Below are 19,368 nucleotides of genomic sequence, written 5' to 3' on the forward strand. Positions count from 1 at the left end.
CTTCCTTCCTTCCTTTTTTTTTTTTTTTACCTGCAGATGGACAGCAGTTGAAGTATTACTTTTTACACAGCACTTACTGTGGTGAGCAGAGGAAATTGTGAGGTAAAATATCTTCCTTTTTTACATAGAGATATTTATGTAATATTTTCCTGTCAGCTTTTTACAGTTATGCTGCATCACTTTCAAGTGATTAAGCATATAACTATTATGTCCCTTTAAATTTTGAGTATAGACAAAATTTCAATCCTCTGACAGTTTTTTGAGTTTTTCCCAGTTCATCACCTTACAATAAGGGAAGGTATCTTTTCACAATTCCACATACTATTGGTATGGTATTGGTTGGAATATTTGGTGACAGATGTCAAATTGGGTTTGTCTTTTGTTTTGGATCTTAACTTTAATATATCTCTAAAACCCCATAGCTTCCATACAGACATAAAAAAACATCTCTAAGATTGTCAGGGTCTTTGTGACTAAGACCAGAAAGCTGAGTCGCTGACCTATGTTTGCACCTCACCCATCGCCTGTGCACTCTGTTAGAGGTCTCCAATCTTGTCTGGCTGGTTATAATATACCATTATGTAAGGGTGTGAAATACAGAGCAACTGGAGATTTCTATCGGATGGCTCCTTAGTATCTGTTACTAAGATACTTTATTTTTTATTTTAATAAGATCTTGGAATTGTCCTATATCTGACTTTAGAGCTTAGACGATTTGGTAATCTAGGTGGTGGGCTGGATCTGAACCTATCAGGCACATTTAAATGAATTTGTTTTATTAAGACATGCTATATAAAGTCATAAAAGAACGAGGTGCATATTGGGTTCTGAACATTTGGCAGGAAACAATAGCTACTACTAGGTCTGCCATTTATTTTGTTACAATCTTTGATCTTTACTGTAATCTGTTAGTTAGCATGTATTTACTTATAAATTGCGCTAGATTTTGCCTGCCTGTTTTTTATTATGTGCCTTCTATTTTCCAATGATGTGCTCAGGGAGGTACAACCTTATCCAGTAGTTCAGTCTGGGTCCTTAAAGGGACAGTCTAGGCCAAAATAAACTTTCATGATTCAGATAGAGCATGTAATTTTAAACAATTTTCCAATTTACTTTTATCACCTATTTTGCTTTGTTCTCTTGGTATTCTTAGTTGAAAGCTTAACCTAGGAGGTTCATATTCTAATTTCTTAGACCTTGAAGCCCACCTCTTTCAGATTGCATTTTAACAGTTTTTCACCACTAGAGGGTGTTAGTTCACATATTTCATATAGATAACTCTGTGCTCGTGCACGTGAAGTAATCTGGGAGCAGGCACCGATTGGCTAGACTGCAAGTCTGTCAAAAGAACTGAAAAAATGGGCAATTTGCAGAGGCTTAGATACAAGATAATCACAGAGGTTAAAAGTATATTAATATAACTGTGTTGGTTATGCAAAACTGGGAAATGGGTAATAAAGGGATTATCTATCTTTTAAAACAATAAAAATTCTGGTGTAGACTGTCCCTTTAAGAGCTCTCCAGATTGCTCAAGCTGCTTGAGGAAGCAAGGTGTACTTGCGAAAGGCGTCCATCTTTTATTTGGTTTTAACGACAATTTAAATACATTTTATATCCAAGTCAAGCTTCATCTGTTTATCCAGCCTGTCACTAATCCTGTATGGTATATGGTGTTTGCTGTGGGATTTGGTGATAGTTTGACTGCTGACAATGACCGTTGTGAGCTAGCTGGGGAGCTCTTAAGGACCCAGACTGTACTATTTTGCACTTTGCGATAGAGTGTTGGGCAGTAACCCTTTAACAGCATGCACAAAGAAGGAGGTGCTGTACTTTGCACATGGCATTGAGTAAAGCACAAAGGCTATTATGCCAAGTAATTGACTTAGGGAACAGGTATCTGCATGATCCTAAGTTTCAGATATTATAGAATATATAAATTACAAAAAATAATTTGTGTATTTTCCCCTTGCCAAGACTAATTCCAGTAGTGCAGTTTGGGCCCCTGTGATCCTTGTAGACATATAGGTACATGGGAGTGGTGGGGGAGAGTTTTTTTTAATTTGCTGCCTATATACAACCAACTGCTGGGGAAATTTATTTTCGTTAATAATTGACAAGTCTTGAGAAAAAAAAAATCTAACTTTGTGAGATCCCTAGCACTTCAATTCAAGGGAAACACAATTTAGATATATCATACAATTTTAAACAACCTTCCAGTTTTCATCTGTTATCTAATCTGCTTCATTCTCCTGGTATCCTTTGTTGAAGAAGCAACAATGTGCTACTGGGAGCTAGCTGAATTTTGAATGAGCCAATAACATGAGGCATATGTGCAGGCACCAATGAGCAGCTCATGAGTCCACCTAGGTATCCTTTTTCAATGCTCAAGAGAACAAAACAAATTAGATAATAGAAATAAATTGGAAAGTTGTTTAAAATCACATGCTCTCTCTGAATCATGAAAGAAACAATTTGAGTTTTATGTCCCTTTAAAGGTTGATAATATCTGTTTGGTTTGTATACAGTGATTGTGATTGTGATATGTCTTGTTGACTGCTCCTTGCAATCAAATTTACCTTAAAATTTGGTATTTTATTTATGTTCTCAACTTGATCATCTTTATTGAATTTTGCATGAAATACAACTGAAGCATAAAATAAGTTTTGTCTTTGAAAAGTATAATTAATAAATAAATGAGTGGTACTGGCACTAGGACCTAGTAATATTGGAAATAGGACTGAACTATACACTACAGTCCGGTGCTACCCCTGATAAGTAAGTTAACAATATTTAAAGAAAAAAAGATTAGGGTTTAGTGAGCACTCATTCCTAGTAAGGTAGTAATCCAGTTAAAAATATTACTTTAATGATAAATGTTAAAAATGAGGATACAACCTCTATATAGTGAAATAAACTTCACCAACCAAACTTAAAATAAAATACATGCAATCACCCCTCTGTTTCCTGGCCGATAGCTGCATTCGTCGGCATCAGGTGCCAGGGGTGAAATGCATGAAAATCCACTTACAATTACACAAACGTGTTTCGGCCTAGGTAGTTGCCTTTGTCAATGTGAGGTGAAGTTTATTTCACTATATATATATATATATATATATATATATAATGACCTTAAATAATGAGGTTTAGCAGATTTTTTTTTTTTTATTTATTTTTAAAGACACGATGAGTCCACGGATCATCTTCATTACTTATGGGATATTCACCTCCTGGTCAGCAGGATGAGGCAAAGAGCACCACAGCAGAGCTCCTCCCTCCCCCCCACTCCAGTCATTCTCTTTGCTTACGTTAGTGCTAGGAAGAGGTAAAGTTAGGTGTTAGAAAGATTCTTCAAGCAAGAGTTTATTATTTTTTAAAGTAGTGCAAGATTGTGCTGCTTTGTTCTAGCGTGTAGCCGTAGTCCATATCAGTCTCTTCAGTAGAGCTTTTGGTGGCTTTAGAGCAATGGGAACTGGTGGGACATAATTCTCACTGCGCGTCCCATACATTTATGCTGCCCTAATCCTGATGGCCTAAGCAAACTTAACTCAGGCTTTATCATTTTCCACAGTGCTATGGGAGGGAGAGGACCTCTTAAACCTGCTGGACTGTCCTGCTGTCGGACAGATTGAAGGTAAGTGCTAACTTTTTTATTCTGGGAGGATAACAAGACTCAGAGGAAAGTGGGCACTTTAATAAGATACATATAAGACATAAGGCTCAGAAACATAGGGCTCTTTATGTTGGGACATTATACTCTCTGTGTATGGAAAGTTTTGTACAGCACAAGTACAGGAGGGCTGGGAGCTAATCATATTTGACATTACGGTGGTTAATTTCCCTAACGGTTTATTTTTCTATGAAGCCGGTCGGGTTATGTTTGTTTAGTAATGACCACGATGGGCGGGGCTATCGTTTTGCACGCTTCCTCTAAGCTGTGCTGTATTCAGCCTTGTCTGGGGTGTCATGGACGCCTGAGCAACGTCACACTCGAACCGCATGGTTGTTGTATAATTTGAGCAAGCGGTTTTAGCGCTATAGAGACCTTATTATCCGGATCGCTAAAGACATAGTAGTGAGCCTGGTTGGCAGGTAGGTGCCTCAGCAGAGCTGCTGAGGTGTAAGGGGGTCTGAATTTTGCCTTATTTAACTGAGAATACATTCTTTTTCTTAATGCAGTAAAATAGTTGACGTTTTAAAATTTAAAGACATAGTAACGGTGTAAGCCCCTGTCTTAGTGGTGTCTCACCACTAAAAACCGCCCTCTGCTACATACAACAGGCGGATCAGATCTGCAACGCCGGAATACAACAAAGGCGTGATTTTAGAATACAGACCGCATCACCGAAGCAGTAACACCTCGACGCTGGAAGACTACCTGGGCCCAGGAAAAGTTTCAGAGACTTTGAATCCGCAAAGTACCAGTACAGTGACAGCGTGATATTCCAAGTACAATTTAATGAGAACCGGATCCATTCGTATCAACACTGTGGCACATTAATATCCTCTCTCTAGATGTAGAGAGAGGCATTAAAAACTTTTAAGGTACCGCTTAAAAACTTCTTATCTACGTACTCTATGCCTACACTGCATCTCAGCAGGTTATTTATATGTGATTTCTAATCTGAATTTTAGTACTCTATTTTTTGAACTATTGGACGTCCAATTTTAGTTTTACCCCATTTCCATTTTATAAGCAACTGCATATGTATATTTTATAAGCGTTTGTGTAGATTTTTTGTATAATAAATGTTATTTATCAATCACTTACAGTCTGTTATATAGATTGGTATACGTTTGAGATTAACCCTATTCTCCTACACTTTTGTAACCTGCTTATATCGAGCTAGTCTCAAGTGATAGGGAGCTTTAGTCATCTAAGAATTTAACATATAAGTGTTATACCGATCCACACCACTGATTAATACACATGAGCTTATAGCTATATTGAATTATTTCAGTACAACTTATATTTATTGTCTCCTTTACCGAACCTAAAAAGGGTCCTCTGAGAATATATTAATGTACTTTATATTGATCTAATCAATACTCATAATCACTTTATGAAATCATTTTTTCCTTGATATAACTATCTAAAGGTCCTTATTTATATTGAGAATATTTATGATTTATTAATTATTACAAAAACAATACTCATTAACCCTTAGGCTTCCAAGCGCCAGTACTACCTTGCCGAATCTGTCCCCTGGATCTTTGTATGAGGGATCCTTTTCGTACTTGGCATATAAGGGGTCCTTAGCGCCACTTCTTTCCCTACTTCGCTAAATGTAAGAGGAAAGACAACCATGCTATCAGTGAGGTTTCTGATGCAATGGTGGCAATCTCGGATGTACCCTCCCAGGGAACTGAGATGGAGTGTATAGAGGTTCTATCGGAAGGCGAAATTTCAGACTCAGTTCATTGCCTTTGACTGATTCAGAGGTTGTCTCTTTCAGGTTTAAACTAGAACACCTCCGCCTGTTACTCACGGAGGTTTTGGTTACTTCAGACGACTGTGATTCCACTGTAGTGGTCGCTCCTGTGAAGTCGAGTAAATTGGACAGATATTTGGAAGTTCCTTCTTACTTAGACGTTTTTCCAGTGCCTAAGCGAGCTTCGGAGATTGTTTCTAAGGAATGGGAGAGACCAGGTATTCTTTTCTCTCCCTCTCCTATTTTCAAAAAGATGTTTCCTATAGCTGACACTGTCAGGGAAGCTTGGCAAACAGTTCCTAAGGTGGAAGGGGCTATTTCCACCTTAGCCAAGCGAACTACTATTCCCATTGAGGATAGTTGTGTTTTTAAAGATCCCATGGACAAGAAGTTGGAGGGTCTACTTAAAAAGATTTATGTTCACCAGGGTCTGCTATTGCAGCCAGCTGCGTGCATTGCTACTGTCACTAGTGCAGCAGCTTATTGGTTTGATGCTCTGTCTGAGTCTCTCAAGACTGAGACTTCCTTAGAGGAGATCCAAGATAGGATTAAAGCTCTGAAGTTAGCTAATGCTTTTATTACGGACGCTTCTCTGCAAATTACTAAATTGGCAGCGAAGAGTTCGGGGTTCTCTATCCTAGCCCGCAGAACCTTGTGGTTAAAACCTTAGTCTGCAGACGTGTCATCTAAATCTAAGCTTCTAGCAATTCCTTGCAAAGGAAAGACCTTGTTTGAACCTGGCCTGACAGAAATTATCTCTGATATCACGAGAGGTAAGGGTCATCTCCTTTTTCAGGATAAGAGAAACAAACAGAAAGGACAGAGTAATTTTCATTCCTTTCGAAATTTCAACAGAAATTCTTTCTCTTCTTCCTCTAAACCAGAACAATCTAAGCCTACTTTGAGACCCAACCAGTCTTGGAACAAGGGTAAACAATCCAAGAATCCTGCTGTTGAATCCAAAACAGCATGAAGGGCATGCCCCAATCCGGGACTGGATCTGGTAGGGGCAGACTTTCCTTCTTCGTTCATTCTTGGGTTTGGGACGTTCAGGATCCCTGTGCAGTAGAAATAGTGTCTCAGGGATACAAACTGGAGTTCAAAAATTTTCCTCCCAGAGGAAGATTTCTTCTTTCAAGATTATCTGCAAACCAGATAAAAAAAGAGGCGTTCTTACATTGTGTAAGAGACCTCTCCTCCCTGGGAGTGATTGTTCCCGTTCCTGTACAAATCTATTTGTGATTCCCAAAAAGGAGGGAACCTTCAGACCTATCTTAGACCTCAAGAGTCTAAACAAGTTTCTCATAGTTCCGTCATTCAAGATGGAAACTATTCGTACCAATCTTCCATTGATCCAGGAGGGTCAATTTATGACGACAGTGGATTTAAAGGATGCATATCTACATGTTCCTATCCACATAGATCATCACAGGTTCCTGAGGTTTGCTTTTCTGGACAAACACTTTCAGTTCGTGGCTCTTCCTTTCGGTTTGGACATGGCACCCAGAATTTTCACAAAAGTTCTGGGGTATCTACTAGCGGTTCTAAGACCGCGAGGCATTGCGGTGGCGCCTTATCTGGACGATATTCTAATCCAGGCGCCATCTTGTCAACAAGCAAGATCTCATACCGACGTTGTGCTATCCTTCCTGAGAACTCACGGGTGGAAGGTAAATCTGGAAAAGAGTTCCTTAATCCCGAAGACAAGGGTGACTTTCTTGGGAACTCTAATCGATTATATATCTATGAGAATTTTTCTGACAGAAGTCAGGAAATCAAAGATTCTAGATACCTGTCGAGCCCTTCAGTCCACTCCTCGGCCGTCAGTGGCTCAGTGCATGGAAGTAATCGGACTGATGGTGGCGGCAATGGACATCATCCCGTTTGCTCGGTTCCACCTCAGGCCTCTGCAGTTAAACATGTTCAGGCAGTGGAATGGAGATTATGCAGACTTGTCTCCTCGAATAACCCTGGAACAGGAGACTAGGGACTCACTTCAATGTTTGTTGTCTCTACATCATCTATCCCAGGGAACCTGCTTTCGCAGACCATCCTGTGTGATTGTGACAACAGACGCCAGCCTTCTAGGGTGGGGAGCTGTCTGGGGTTCCCTAAAGGCTCAGGGAGTATGGACTCAGGCGGAGTCTGTTCTTCCTATAAACATCCTGGAACTAAGAGCGATCTTCAATGCTCTTCTGGCCTGGCCTCAGTTAGCTGCGGCTCAGTTTATCAGATTCCAGTCGGACAACATAACGTCAGTGCCTTACATCAATCTTCAGGGAGGAACGAGGAGTTCCTTAGCGATGACCGAGGTAGCCAAGATAATCCGGTGGGTGGAGGCCCATTCTTGCTATCTGTCAGCGAACCACATCCCAGGGGTGGACAAACGGGAGGCGGACTTTCTGAGCAGACAGACTTTTCATCCGGGAGAGTGGGAACTCCATCCGGAAGTGTTCTCCAACCTGATTCTCAAATAGGGTCGGCCGGAGTTGGATCTCATGGCATCTCGTCAGAATGCCAAGCTCCCGAGATAGGGGTCGAGGTCCAGGGATCCCCAGGCAGAAATGATAGCTGCTCTGGCGGTTCCTTGGTCCTTCAGCCTTGCATACTTATTTCCTCCGTTTGCGCTTCTTCCTCGGGTCATTGCTCCAATCAAGCAGGAGAGGGCATTGGTGATCCTCATTGCACCTGCTTGGCCTCGCAGGATTTGGTATGCAGATCTGGTGGACATGTCATCTCTGCCACCTTGGAGACTTCTGTTGAGGAAGGACCTTCTAATTCAAGGGCCCTTCCTTCACCCAAATCTAGTTTCTCTGAAGCTGACTGCTTGGAGATTGAACGCTTAATCTTATCCAAGCAGGGTTTTTCTGATTCGGTCATAGAGACCATGATTCAGGCTCGTTAGCCTGTAACTAGAAAGATTTACCATAAGATATGGCGTAAATATCTCTATTGGTGTGAATCCAAGGGCTACTCATGGAGTAGAGTTAGGATTCCCATAATTTTGTCTTTTTTCTCCAAGAAGGTTTGTAGAAGGGTTTATCGACAAGTTCCCTAAAGGGTCAAATCTCTGCCTTATATATTTTGTTACACAAACAGCTGGCAGATGTCCCAGATGTACAATCTCTTTTTGTCAGGCTGGTTAGGATCAGGCCTGTGTTCAAACCAGTTACTCCTCCATAGAGTTTGAATTTAGTTCTCAAAGTTCTTCAAGGGGCTCCGTTTGAGCCTATGCATTCCTTAGATATTAAGTTGTTATCTTGGAAAGTTTTTTATTTCTTGTTGCTATTTCTTCAGCTCGTAGAGTGTCTGAGCTCTCGGCGTTGCAATACACTTCGCCTTACCTTATTTTCCATTCAGATAAGGTAGTTTTACGTAATAAACTAGGTTTTCTTACTAAGGTTGTTTCAGATAGGAACATGAATCAGGAGATTGTTGTTCCTTCCTTGTGTCCTAATCCTCCTTCTCAGAAAGAACGTCTTCTGCACAATTTGGACGTGGTCCGTGCTTTAAAATTTTACTTACAAGCGACTAAGGACTTTAGTCAGTCCTCTTCTTTATTTGTAATTTTCTCTGGAAAACGTAGGGGTCAGAAAGCTACGGCTACCTCTCTTTCTTTTTGGCTGAGGAGTATCATCCGTTTTGCGTATGAGACTGCCGGACAGCAGCCTCCTAAGAGGGTTACGGCTCATTCCACTAGGGCTGTTGCTTCCTCATTGGCATTAAAAAATGAAGCTTCTGTGGAACAGATTTGCAAGGCTGCAAATTGGTCCTCTCTTCACAATTTTTCAAAATTCTATAAATTTGATACTTTTGCCTTGGCTGAGGCCGCTTTTGGGAGAAAGGTTCTTCAAGCAGTGGTGGCTTCCGTTTAGGTTCCCTGTCTTATCCCTCCCTTATCATCTGTGTACTCTAGCTTGGGTATTGTATCCCATAAGTAATGAAGATGATCCGTGGACTCATTGTGTCTTTTAAAAAGAAAAGAAAATTTATGCTTACCTGATAAATTTGTTTCTTTTTAGACACGATGAGTCCACGGACCGCCCTGTTCTTTTAGACAGGTTGTTAATTATTGTAAACTTCAGACACCTGCACCTTGGCTTTTCCTTTCTCTTCCTAACTTCGGTCGAATGACTGGAGTGGGAGGGAAGGGAGGAGCTATATATACAGCTCTGCTGTGGTGCTCTTTGCCTTCTCCTGTTGACCAGTAGGTGAATATTCCATAAGTAATGAAGATGATCCGGGGACTCATCGTGTCTAAAAAAACAAATTTATCAGGTAAGCATACATTTTCTTTTTTGTTCTTATTCGGCAGTGTTGTAATATAAGTTCATCAACTCAGTTTATAAAGAAAAAAAGAAGTAATTATAGTGTTGAATGTTTTAGCAGATATCTTTTTGTTTATTGCTTTTTCTTCCTGACTTGGTAAATATATCCCAAGGTATTTTTGTTTTCTCATCCAACGCAAAACAAATCTTATTTTTTTTTTTAATTTTCACCTGGGTCTTTAACTTATACCCCTCCTTTCCCTTTCAAAGAATTGCCAGGGTTTTACTATGATCCAGAAAAAAATCGCTACTTTCGCCTGCTTCCTGGACACAACAACTGCAACCCTCTAACTAAGGAGATCATACAACAAAGGAAGATGGAGAGTGAGAGGCAGAAGCTCATCGAAGAGGAGAAACATGGGAGAGTGAGTATAGGATACATACGAGGTATCTATGTGCAGCCGCCAATCAGCAGCTACTGAGCATATTTAGAAATGCTTTTTAAGAAAAGATATCAAAAGAATGAAGTAAATTAGATACTAGAAGTACATTGGAAAGTTATTTAAAATCGCATGCTCTTTCTAAATCATGAAAGAAAATATTTGGGTTTCATGTCCCTTTAACCCCTTAGTGACCAGAGCACTTTTCCATTTGTTGACCGTTCGGGACCAGGGGCTATTTTTACATTTCTGCGGTGTTTGTGTTTAGTTGTAATTTTCCTCTTACTCATTTACTGTACCCACACATATTATATGCCATTTTTCTCACCATTAAATGGACTTTCTAAAGATGTATTTTCATCATATCTTGTAATTTACTATAATATATAGTATAATTTTGTCCTGAGTTTAGAAATACCCAATGTTTACATGTTCTTTGCTTTTTTTTTGCAAGCTATATGGCAATAAGTACAAGTAGCACTTTGCTATTTCCAAATTTTTTTTTCAATATAAGCAATAGTTACATTGGAACACTGATATCTGTTAGGAATCCCTGAATAACCCTTCACATGTATATATTTTCTTTTTAGTAGACAACCCAAAGTATTGATCTAGGTCCATTTTGGTATATTTCATGCCACCATTTCACTGCCAAATGCGATCAAATAAAAAAAATCGTTCATTTTTTCACAAACTTTAGGTTTCTCACTGAAATTATTTACAAACAGCTTGTGAAATTATTGCACAAATGGTTGTAAATGCTTATCTGGGATCCCTTTGTTCAGAAACAGCAGACATATATGCCTTTTGCATTGCTTTTTGGTAATTAGAAGGCCTCTAAATGCCGCTGCACACCTCACTTGTATTATGCCCAGCAGTGAAGGGGTTAATTAGGGAGCTTGTAGGGTTAATTTTAGCTTTAGTGTACAGATCAGCCTCCCACCTGACAAATCCCACCAGAATGTCTGCCAGTGCTAAAATAAAAGGCTTTTTCTTTTTTTAAATATATATTCAGTGATGGATCCCCCCGCTACCTATTTGCACCCATCTTTGGTACTGGCAGCTGTCTGCCATATAATTTTTTTTATTTTTTTTTTTTAATCCAAATTTTTCTGTAGTGTAGCTGCCCCCCCTCCATAACCTACCCACTTCCAGATCCCTTGGATAATATTTATCCCCCCTCCATCAATTACACTTTTTTTGTTCCATAGTGTATCGGTCCCACCCGCTCCCACCCCTGTGTGCGCTTCCATCCCCGCGTCCGTGCGTGCTCCCGGTGCCCCTGCGCATGATCCCGCCCCCCTCTGACGTATTTCCCCCAGCGATGGGCCACCACCCGCTTCCCAACAATGGCTCCCACCCACCAACGATCGGCACCATCGCTGGCCGATGCAGAGTTGCCCTCTCTGCATCGATGGGTAAAAAAAGTATTGCAGTGATGCCTCAATATCGAGACATCACTGCAATACCTTGAAAGTGGCTCGCCTCAATCGCTTCCACCGCTTGAAACCCCAGAGGATGTGCCAGGCACGTCCTTGGTCACTAACTGACGACCCATATAGGACGTGCCTGGCACCTCCTCGGTCGTTAAGGGGTTAAGGTGTTTACTATCACTTTAAAATTACATGCTGTAATATTTCCCTATAACAGTCATTTAAAAGTAAAATGCAGATCAGTTAAATCAGGGGTATTATTTTTGCAATTCACATTTATTAACATTCATGTTTCTTTTAAAAACTATTTATTTTTTATTAAGAGCTTTTACTGAGCACATGACCCACTGTGCTTTTATATTTGAGAAATATTAGCATGTTATGCCAATTACTTCATTAAGGTAAGCACCAAATTCTAAATTTATTGTCCATTAAACACAGGCATGTGTATTTTTATGTCTAAAACACTGAGTTAGACAGCTACCCATTCACTGTGACTGACTAAACTGTGCAGTCTGGCTGTTAAAGGACCAGTCAACACTGTAGATTTGCATAATCAGCACATGCACGATAAGAAGACAATGCAATAGCACTTAGTCTGAACTTCAAATGAGTAGTAGATTTTTGTTAAATAAATTGCAAAGTTATGTATATTTCCACTCCCCCTGTATCATGTGACAGTCATCAGCCAATCACAAATGCATATACGTATATGCTGTGAATTCTTGCGCATGCTCAGTAGGAGTTGGTGACTCAAAAAGTGTAAATATAAAAAGACTGTGCACATTTTGTTAATGGAAGTAAATTGGAAAGTTGTTTAAAATTGCATGCTGTATCTGAATCATGAAGTTTAATTTTGACTTGAGTGTCCCTTTAAGGACATATGTGAACTAGAGAGAGATGCTGATAGAAAGTTTGCCACAGTAAAGGTTAAAGGTTAAGTGCATCGCAGAGACAAGAGCTAGATAAATTCCCACAGTGAGATATAACAAGTAAAATATATGTCAGGTAAAGAATGTTATAACCAAGGGTGCCACAGTGAAATGAGCTGGATAAACTGTGTATGAAACAGTCACATTAAAAAGTGTTACAATAAACATTACTTTCCTCATCCTATGAAGTAAGATTTTATTTCCCTGTGTTTTTGCTATATATATGCATAGCTGTCTTTCTGTATATGAAACAAATGTCTCAGATGAAGCGCATGTAGCCATGCGCGAAATGCGTCAAAGGGAGAAGCTTAATGTACTTTAAGGCCAGGATCCAATAAACAAGTGGACTTACACTTTGGGACTCATCGTTTGTTTTTTTTCCTCATCACATATGAAACAAATGTGTCCAGTAAATGCATGATCGCTGCATATTTTTGTTTAAGTTTTTAAATGTGTTTGCTGTTGTGTGCTTAGAACATAATGTGTGCTTGCAGGGGTGCTAGCTACAAAAAGGTTGAGAAACACTATACTACAACACGTTTTTTCATTTCAGAAATCCACCAGAAAAGGATTGAGCACCTCTTCACTTCTATTGAAAAGACAGCTTGGATTGGTGCCTTTTACAACATACTGCCGGTGAGAATGCTGACTTTGCTTTAGTGCACTTTGAAAAGAGATTAAAGAGAAATGAAACACTAAATACATTGTATAAGTATAGTGTTGAGGTTATTCTCTGCCTCCCTCTAGTCATGGGTGCAGCCATGTTGAAATCTGCCTTTCACTACATTTCAGTGCTGATGTGTTTGCTCAAATACCTGTAGTGCTAACATTTAGATTTCTTCTTTGCATCCTCACTAAATTTCTCTTATCAAAAGGACCCTGTTAACGGATGATTTTATTGAGTACTACACTGTAATTTATGTTGGGCTCCATCACATACAGACATATAGGGTATGCCGCTTAGCAAGTTGCACGGCACAGACGGATCTTTTTAGAAAATCTCGTTTTAGTAGAGGGCTTTGGAGAATCAGACCATAGATTTGGATGCTCCAAAGCACATACCCACCAGGTCACATATCCCTATCACCTCTGCCCCAAAATGACAGCCATCTACCCCTACCCACTGGCCCACTGTAAAAATAATTGCCTATCCCTCCAGAAAAAGCTCATCCTGCGCCACTTAATTTACACGTATGTATGTTCTGTGAGGATAAAAGCAGAAATGTGTGTATGTATATATATATATATATATATATATGTGTGTGTGTATGTGTATATATATATATATATATATATATATATATATATTCGCAAGCTCTCAGCTAAGATTTAAAAGCAAAAATGGAAAGGTTAGTTACCGCATTTGGCCAAATGGGACAAGCCAAGGTACCACATCAAGGTCCTTTCCAATACCTGGGACCCTAAAACAGCCAAACAATGCAAGCTCTCAAATCCAAACAAACTGGGAATAAGGGAAGGGTGCAGAGGCTTATGTAATCACCCTAGACATATACAAAACACGGAAGGGGACTACACTCTCATACCGGACCGGGTACACATCCCATGACCCTGTAACATGCTCAGCCCTGGGTGCTCACGGGCACTCACAGGAAGCTGTGCTGTCCCCAGAGTCACAGGCAGTTAACCCCAGACAGGTCTGGGTGCAAGAACTATTATTTATATGAGTCTGTTATATAATTGTATCATGGCCTCTTTGTGAAATTAGATTTTTTTTTATTCCACCTCATCTGCATTCTGTTGTCACAAGAATCAAATTTTGTTAGCATGGCCAAAACTATGTCACCCATTTAAGCTCCCTGCAGAATATGCAACTAGACTGTGCCCTTTTTTTATTTAAAAAAATATTGTTTTTTTTTATCTTCCACCTTCATCCTCTTGATTTTGAGATGGAAGTTTTTCTTTTTACTTAAAGGGACATGAAACCCCAAAAAATTATTTTGTGATTCACGTAGAAAATACAGTTTTAAACAACATTCCAATTTACTTCTATTATAGAATTTGCTTCATTCTTTAGATATCCTTTTGTTGAATGAATAGCATTGCACATGGGTGAGCCAATCACACAAGGCGTCTATGTCCAGCCACCAATCAGCAGCTATTGAGCATATCTAGATATGCTTTCAACAAAGGATATCAAGAGAATGAAGAAAATTAGATAAAATAAGTAAATTGGAAAGTTGTTTAAAATGGCATGCTCTTTCTAAATCATGAAACAAAAAATGTGGGTTTTATGTCCCTTTAAGGTTGTAGATACCTTAATTATTTAATTTGGTTTGGTGTGTGTCTAAAGGGCCCGACTCTCAAAAACTCACCAGCATGGGGAAATCATAAGCTTATTTTACTGAGCATTATATTGTAAAGTAAGTATCTCTCCTCCATGTAAAGAATATTGGTGCACTCCCCTGATACACTATTTCCAGGGTAAAAATTGCCTTTAATACAATGAGTCGAAACATCAGTTGACCTTATCTTGTACACAAGATGTGCATACTATATAAGCAATTCTTTTGTTATTATTATGTTGCTATATTTATAATATTTTTCTTTTTTTAAAAAAAATATACACCATTTTTATTTTTACAGGCGTATCCACGAGATAAAAGCTTGTAATATGCAAAGAAGAAACGTTGTTACTGAGTTTCAAGATGAAGTTTCAACTGAAACGCACAGGTTTGAATTAATTCTGGTAAGTTTGCTCCCTAAAGATGTTTTATTCTTATTAAGGGAACCTCATCATGTTTTGTGAAGTATTATATTTTGATAAATCTTTATCTTTGCATTTTTTTGAGCACTGAAATTAAGGACATCTTTTTGAGCAACATCTAAATATACATAAATATAAACAATTTTAATTATCAATACCAGATTTTACAATAAACCTCTAAGCATACACACCTGGTTTACAATTTACTTTTTGATACAGTACCAGCTAGCTAAAGAATGTCCAAGACCAGTTGGCATTCTGATTGGAACGGTAAAATTCTATGATTAAAATTAACCCTCAAAGATGCAACTAAATGTTAATATTCCAAGAAAAATAAAAAGAAGAAACATAAATGATGATTTACCAATACCCATTTTCATTTTCAAGAGCGGAATCAATATTAAATCTGTGCAATGCCATCCTCTCTATCTTATCAATGTTTGATTCATCACTTACATTTCAGATGATGAGAGTCCACAAGTCATCATGTGTGGGAATACCCCTGCTGACCACTAGGAGGAGGCAAAATATACCACAGCACACCAGAGCTTCAAATCCCTCTTGCATCCCATGATCCTCAGTCATTTTCTTTTGCCTCCATGATAGAGTGAGCTAAAATTTAAAGTGCAGATCTACTTGTTATTGAAAGAGGTTCTCTAACCGATCTGAGGGCTCTTTCCTCCTAGCTGTACCCTGTCTGTCACAGGGGTAGGCAAGGAGTTATAAGGCAGACAGTGAAATATCTTTTATTAGCAAGAAGTCTCACTGTTGAAATGGAGACTGGTCCACCATTCCCCTGGTTGACAGAGTGCTGCTCCTTGTGGATCCACAGCCCTCCCCAGGTGAAATGTGGACTTGTCTACCAATCCCCCGGGTTGTAGATGCTGTTACCTCTCAAAGATCCTTGGCATTGTGCTTGCACTGCCTAGGATGGGCTTGTCTACTTGGGAGCAAGTTGCTGCAGCTGAGGTAAGCACAGTGAAAAAGGTGCTGACAGGTAAGTACTTTGCACATTTAGTATGAACATGTACACATGCTTCACCTAGTCTGAGGATGTATATTTGTACACCATACACTTTATATTAGCAGTTTTTAGCATTTTTGGGCTCTTTTTAAATTATGCACGGTTAGCTTTAGTGTGCTCAGAAGTTACTTCTGAACTATACACCATTTGTCTCTCACCTGCGCTAAGTTCTTTTTGTTTCTTGGCTTTAGCATTCAGCCCTACAGCTGGTGCAGTAAGGGTTTACCATATTAACTTTTTAGCTTGCCTTTTCTTTGATAATCCTTTCTTGTCTCTGTGCTGCTGTAATCTCTAAGCGTGTGGGGAAAAACTCTCAGGACCCGTGGAGGTGGGGAGGTACTCTGATCAGCAGAACTTTGCTTAACATTTGAGGTCTACATTTATCTAACCCTTTGTGTTTGACACTACTTTATTATTGTTACGTTTTTCTTTCCTATGACATGGAGAGTCCACGACGTCATTCCAGTTACTAGTGGGATACTCAACTCCTGGCCAGCAGGATGAGGCAAAGGGCACCCCAGCAAAGCTCTTAAGTGTAACTTCCCTTACCCATAACCCCCAGTCATTCTCTTTGCCTCTGTCAGTGGAGGATGTGGGAAGTTGGTGTCTGAAGATATTTAATCCAGGGTTGGTTACTCTGTATTTTCTTTCTCTACAGGTCACTGATAGATATGGTAATCTATCACACCTAGAAGTGCTCCTGCCCTACAACAGACCAGGTAAGTGCCTTTTTTACCTTCCAGGTGGGAGGACAGCACTTAAAGTGAAAGTCAACCATAGCATTTTTGAAACGCTAGGGTTGACTGTTCAAACAAATAAAGGGCAGTTTTATTCATGAAGTATAAGATACTTTATGCAGAAAGTGCCTTTATAAGTTTCAACCGTTCGCCGTTCTTAGCTGCTACGGCAGTCCATGGCCACAATTTTTTTTAAAACGTATGGTTGACTTTCACTTTAATGGAGGGGATTAGTACCTATCCCTTTCAATAGACACATGTCAGGGATATTATGGGCAGTGGAGTTTTTACTTTACGGTGGAAGGGCTCTTAATAATCATTTGGGACATCAGAAGTTAATTCCTTTATATAGAATAACGGTTCCCTTTTATATTATAGGAGTGACAGTCTCCTATATTATGCTTAGGGCCATACATCTGGGGCAACGGTTGTGTGTCTCTTTAGAAAATAATCTGAGACCTCCGCACGCTTATATCTCACATGTCGAGATTTTCATATTCCCTATGGGCTCCTATGTGCAGACTATGTGGTAATTTTCTCCTTTCACAAAATGTATTTGGAAAGGGAGAATCTTGGCTGATGCCCTATTGTACTGGAAGGTGTTTAAGGACGACAATTGTTGCACATTTAATATGGACGCCTTTCGTCTGCTCCTTCTTTGCATCCGGGCCTGCTGGGACTTAATTGTACTCATATCTGGGTATACTCATATCTCTAGGGCCTGCCCTTGTGTAGGTGTACTATCTCAGGCTTACCTGTGTCTCAGAGATAACTTACCGCAATACAAGCTAGTAATCCTGGGTTCAATACCCATGTAGGCTGTAGAGCTAAATAGTGTGACACTTATAATCTTGCCCTAAATTGTTAGTATTGTCACTACAATTATTTGAACAACGGTACTTGCATGATGGCCCCATACGCAACTCACATCTAGGGCGCTTCATTATTATAGCGCTTGTGGGAGAGGGGCTACTGTGCAAATGGCCGCTTCACAATTCTAAGCTAACTTACGGGTGCAGATGGCGGTGTTAAACGACTTTTAGAGAGGGCTGCATTCTCAGCTTACAGCGCGTCACACTTTTTATTAAAGTGCGTTCTGTTCTGTCCGTTTTAGGAGTTGGGGGCTTTTTTTCCTCTGTTGTGGGGGATGGGGCTCTCAGTGCAGAGCGTTAAGCCAAGCCTTCGTCCGTAATGGTGGCAGTAACGATAGGGCTATCCTGTACAGTTTGATTAGAGTAGACACCATTTCTCTTGTGGTGCACTTATGATTGCTTTTCCATCATGAACAGGGCGCTGCTACTCTGCACCTCCTATTTTGACTCAGCTACTGGGTTCTTCTAAACCCTATATATGTGTTTATATTATTTGAAAATTCAAAATATATATTTTACTGGGTCTTGTAATATTTTTCTCTAGGGTCTGCGTAGCCACAGTAGAATGTGTACTTTGTAAAGTTCATACAGCCTGTTTCTTCCCTTTACGTTTATTTTCTCAGGGCATCTTTTTCTCTAAAACAGTTATTTAGAGAACAAGTGTTTGTTTATTATGTGTGGAGATGGAAAGGGTTAACTTTCTTTACATCAACCTTTCTACACTGTACTACCATCTAGTGGTAATGCACTGTATTTATCATTGCCTTTTTAAAATCACTCTAGATGAGTATTTTGTAGTTCAGACTTTTAAACCTTCTCTGAGGTTTTCATAATTTTCTTTCTGGATGGTACCAGATCTGTTAAACTTCCCTAGGATGTAAGATCTTATTTGAACTTCCAGTGGAAGGTCATATTTTTATTGATCTTTTTTATTGTAATGAAACATTATTTATATAACATAATAATGCTTTTTATGTTATTCCTGTTATACAGAAACCCCATATATCTGTACTAATGTCCGTAAAATGTATGCGCTCTTATTTTATGTACAGGGGCTTAAAAATCTTTTTTCATGGTTTGTTTCATACTCTATTTCTTAGTGTTTTAAGACACCAATATATTTCTATGTTTTTTTATTATTATAAGAATGCCTTAAAAATACTTTTATATGGAGGTGATATTTGTTAGAGTCTGTGACATGGATTATTTCATGTCTCATTCTCATTTCCTAGTGTTTCTAAGACACTAATATATGTATTTCTATGTTTTATGTATAGAAATTCAAGTTTTGACTTCCATACCTGTCAAGACTATCCACAAACCAAGTAAAGAGGGTGGCCTTCTTAATCTGGCCTTGTAAGCGCAGTAAGTAGCACGTCAGTCTCATAGTCTGAAGGTCGTGAGTTCAGGCCTCACACAAGGCTCTTGCTTTTTCCCTTTACGTTTTATCGTAAAGGACCTATCCTCTTTGGGAGTATTCCAGTTTCTTTAGAGGAACAGGGACAAGG

At 39.3% G+C, this 19,368-nt stretch overlaps 1 protein-coding gene across 1 annotated transcript in view; it reads left to right on the forward strand.

The window, feature by feature from the left end:
• The window catches only part of DCAF4 (DDB1 and CUL4 associated factor 4), a 161,218-nt gene that overhangs the window by 8,115 nt on the left and 133,735 nt on the right, over positions 1-19,368 (forward strand). Inside the window, exons 4-6 of the mRNA XM_053697774.1 lie at positions 9,968-10,122; positions 13,056-13,138; positions 15,107-15,209. Coding sequence (XP_053553749.1) covers positions 9,968-10,122; positions 13,056-13,138; positions 15,107-15,209 — 341 coding nt within the window. The remainder of the gene's footprint in view (positions 1-9,967; positions 10,123-13,055; positions 13,139-15,106; positions 15,210-19,368) is intronic.

Source organism: Bombina bombina, chromosome 1, assembly GCF_027579735.1.
Source record: "Bombina bombina isolate aBomBom1 chromosome 1, aBomBom1.pri, whole genome shotgun sequence".
In the NCBI taxonomy this organism is placed as follows: Eukaryota; Metazoa; Chordata; class Amphibia; order Anura; family Bombinatoridae; genus Bombina; species Bombina bombina.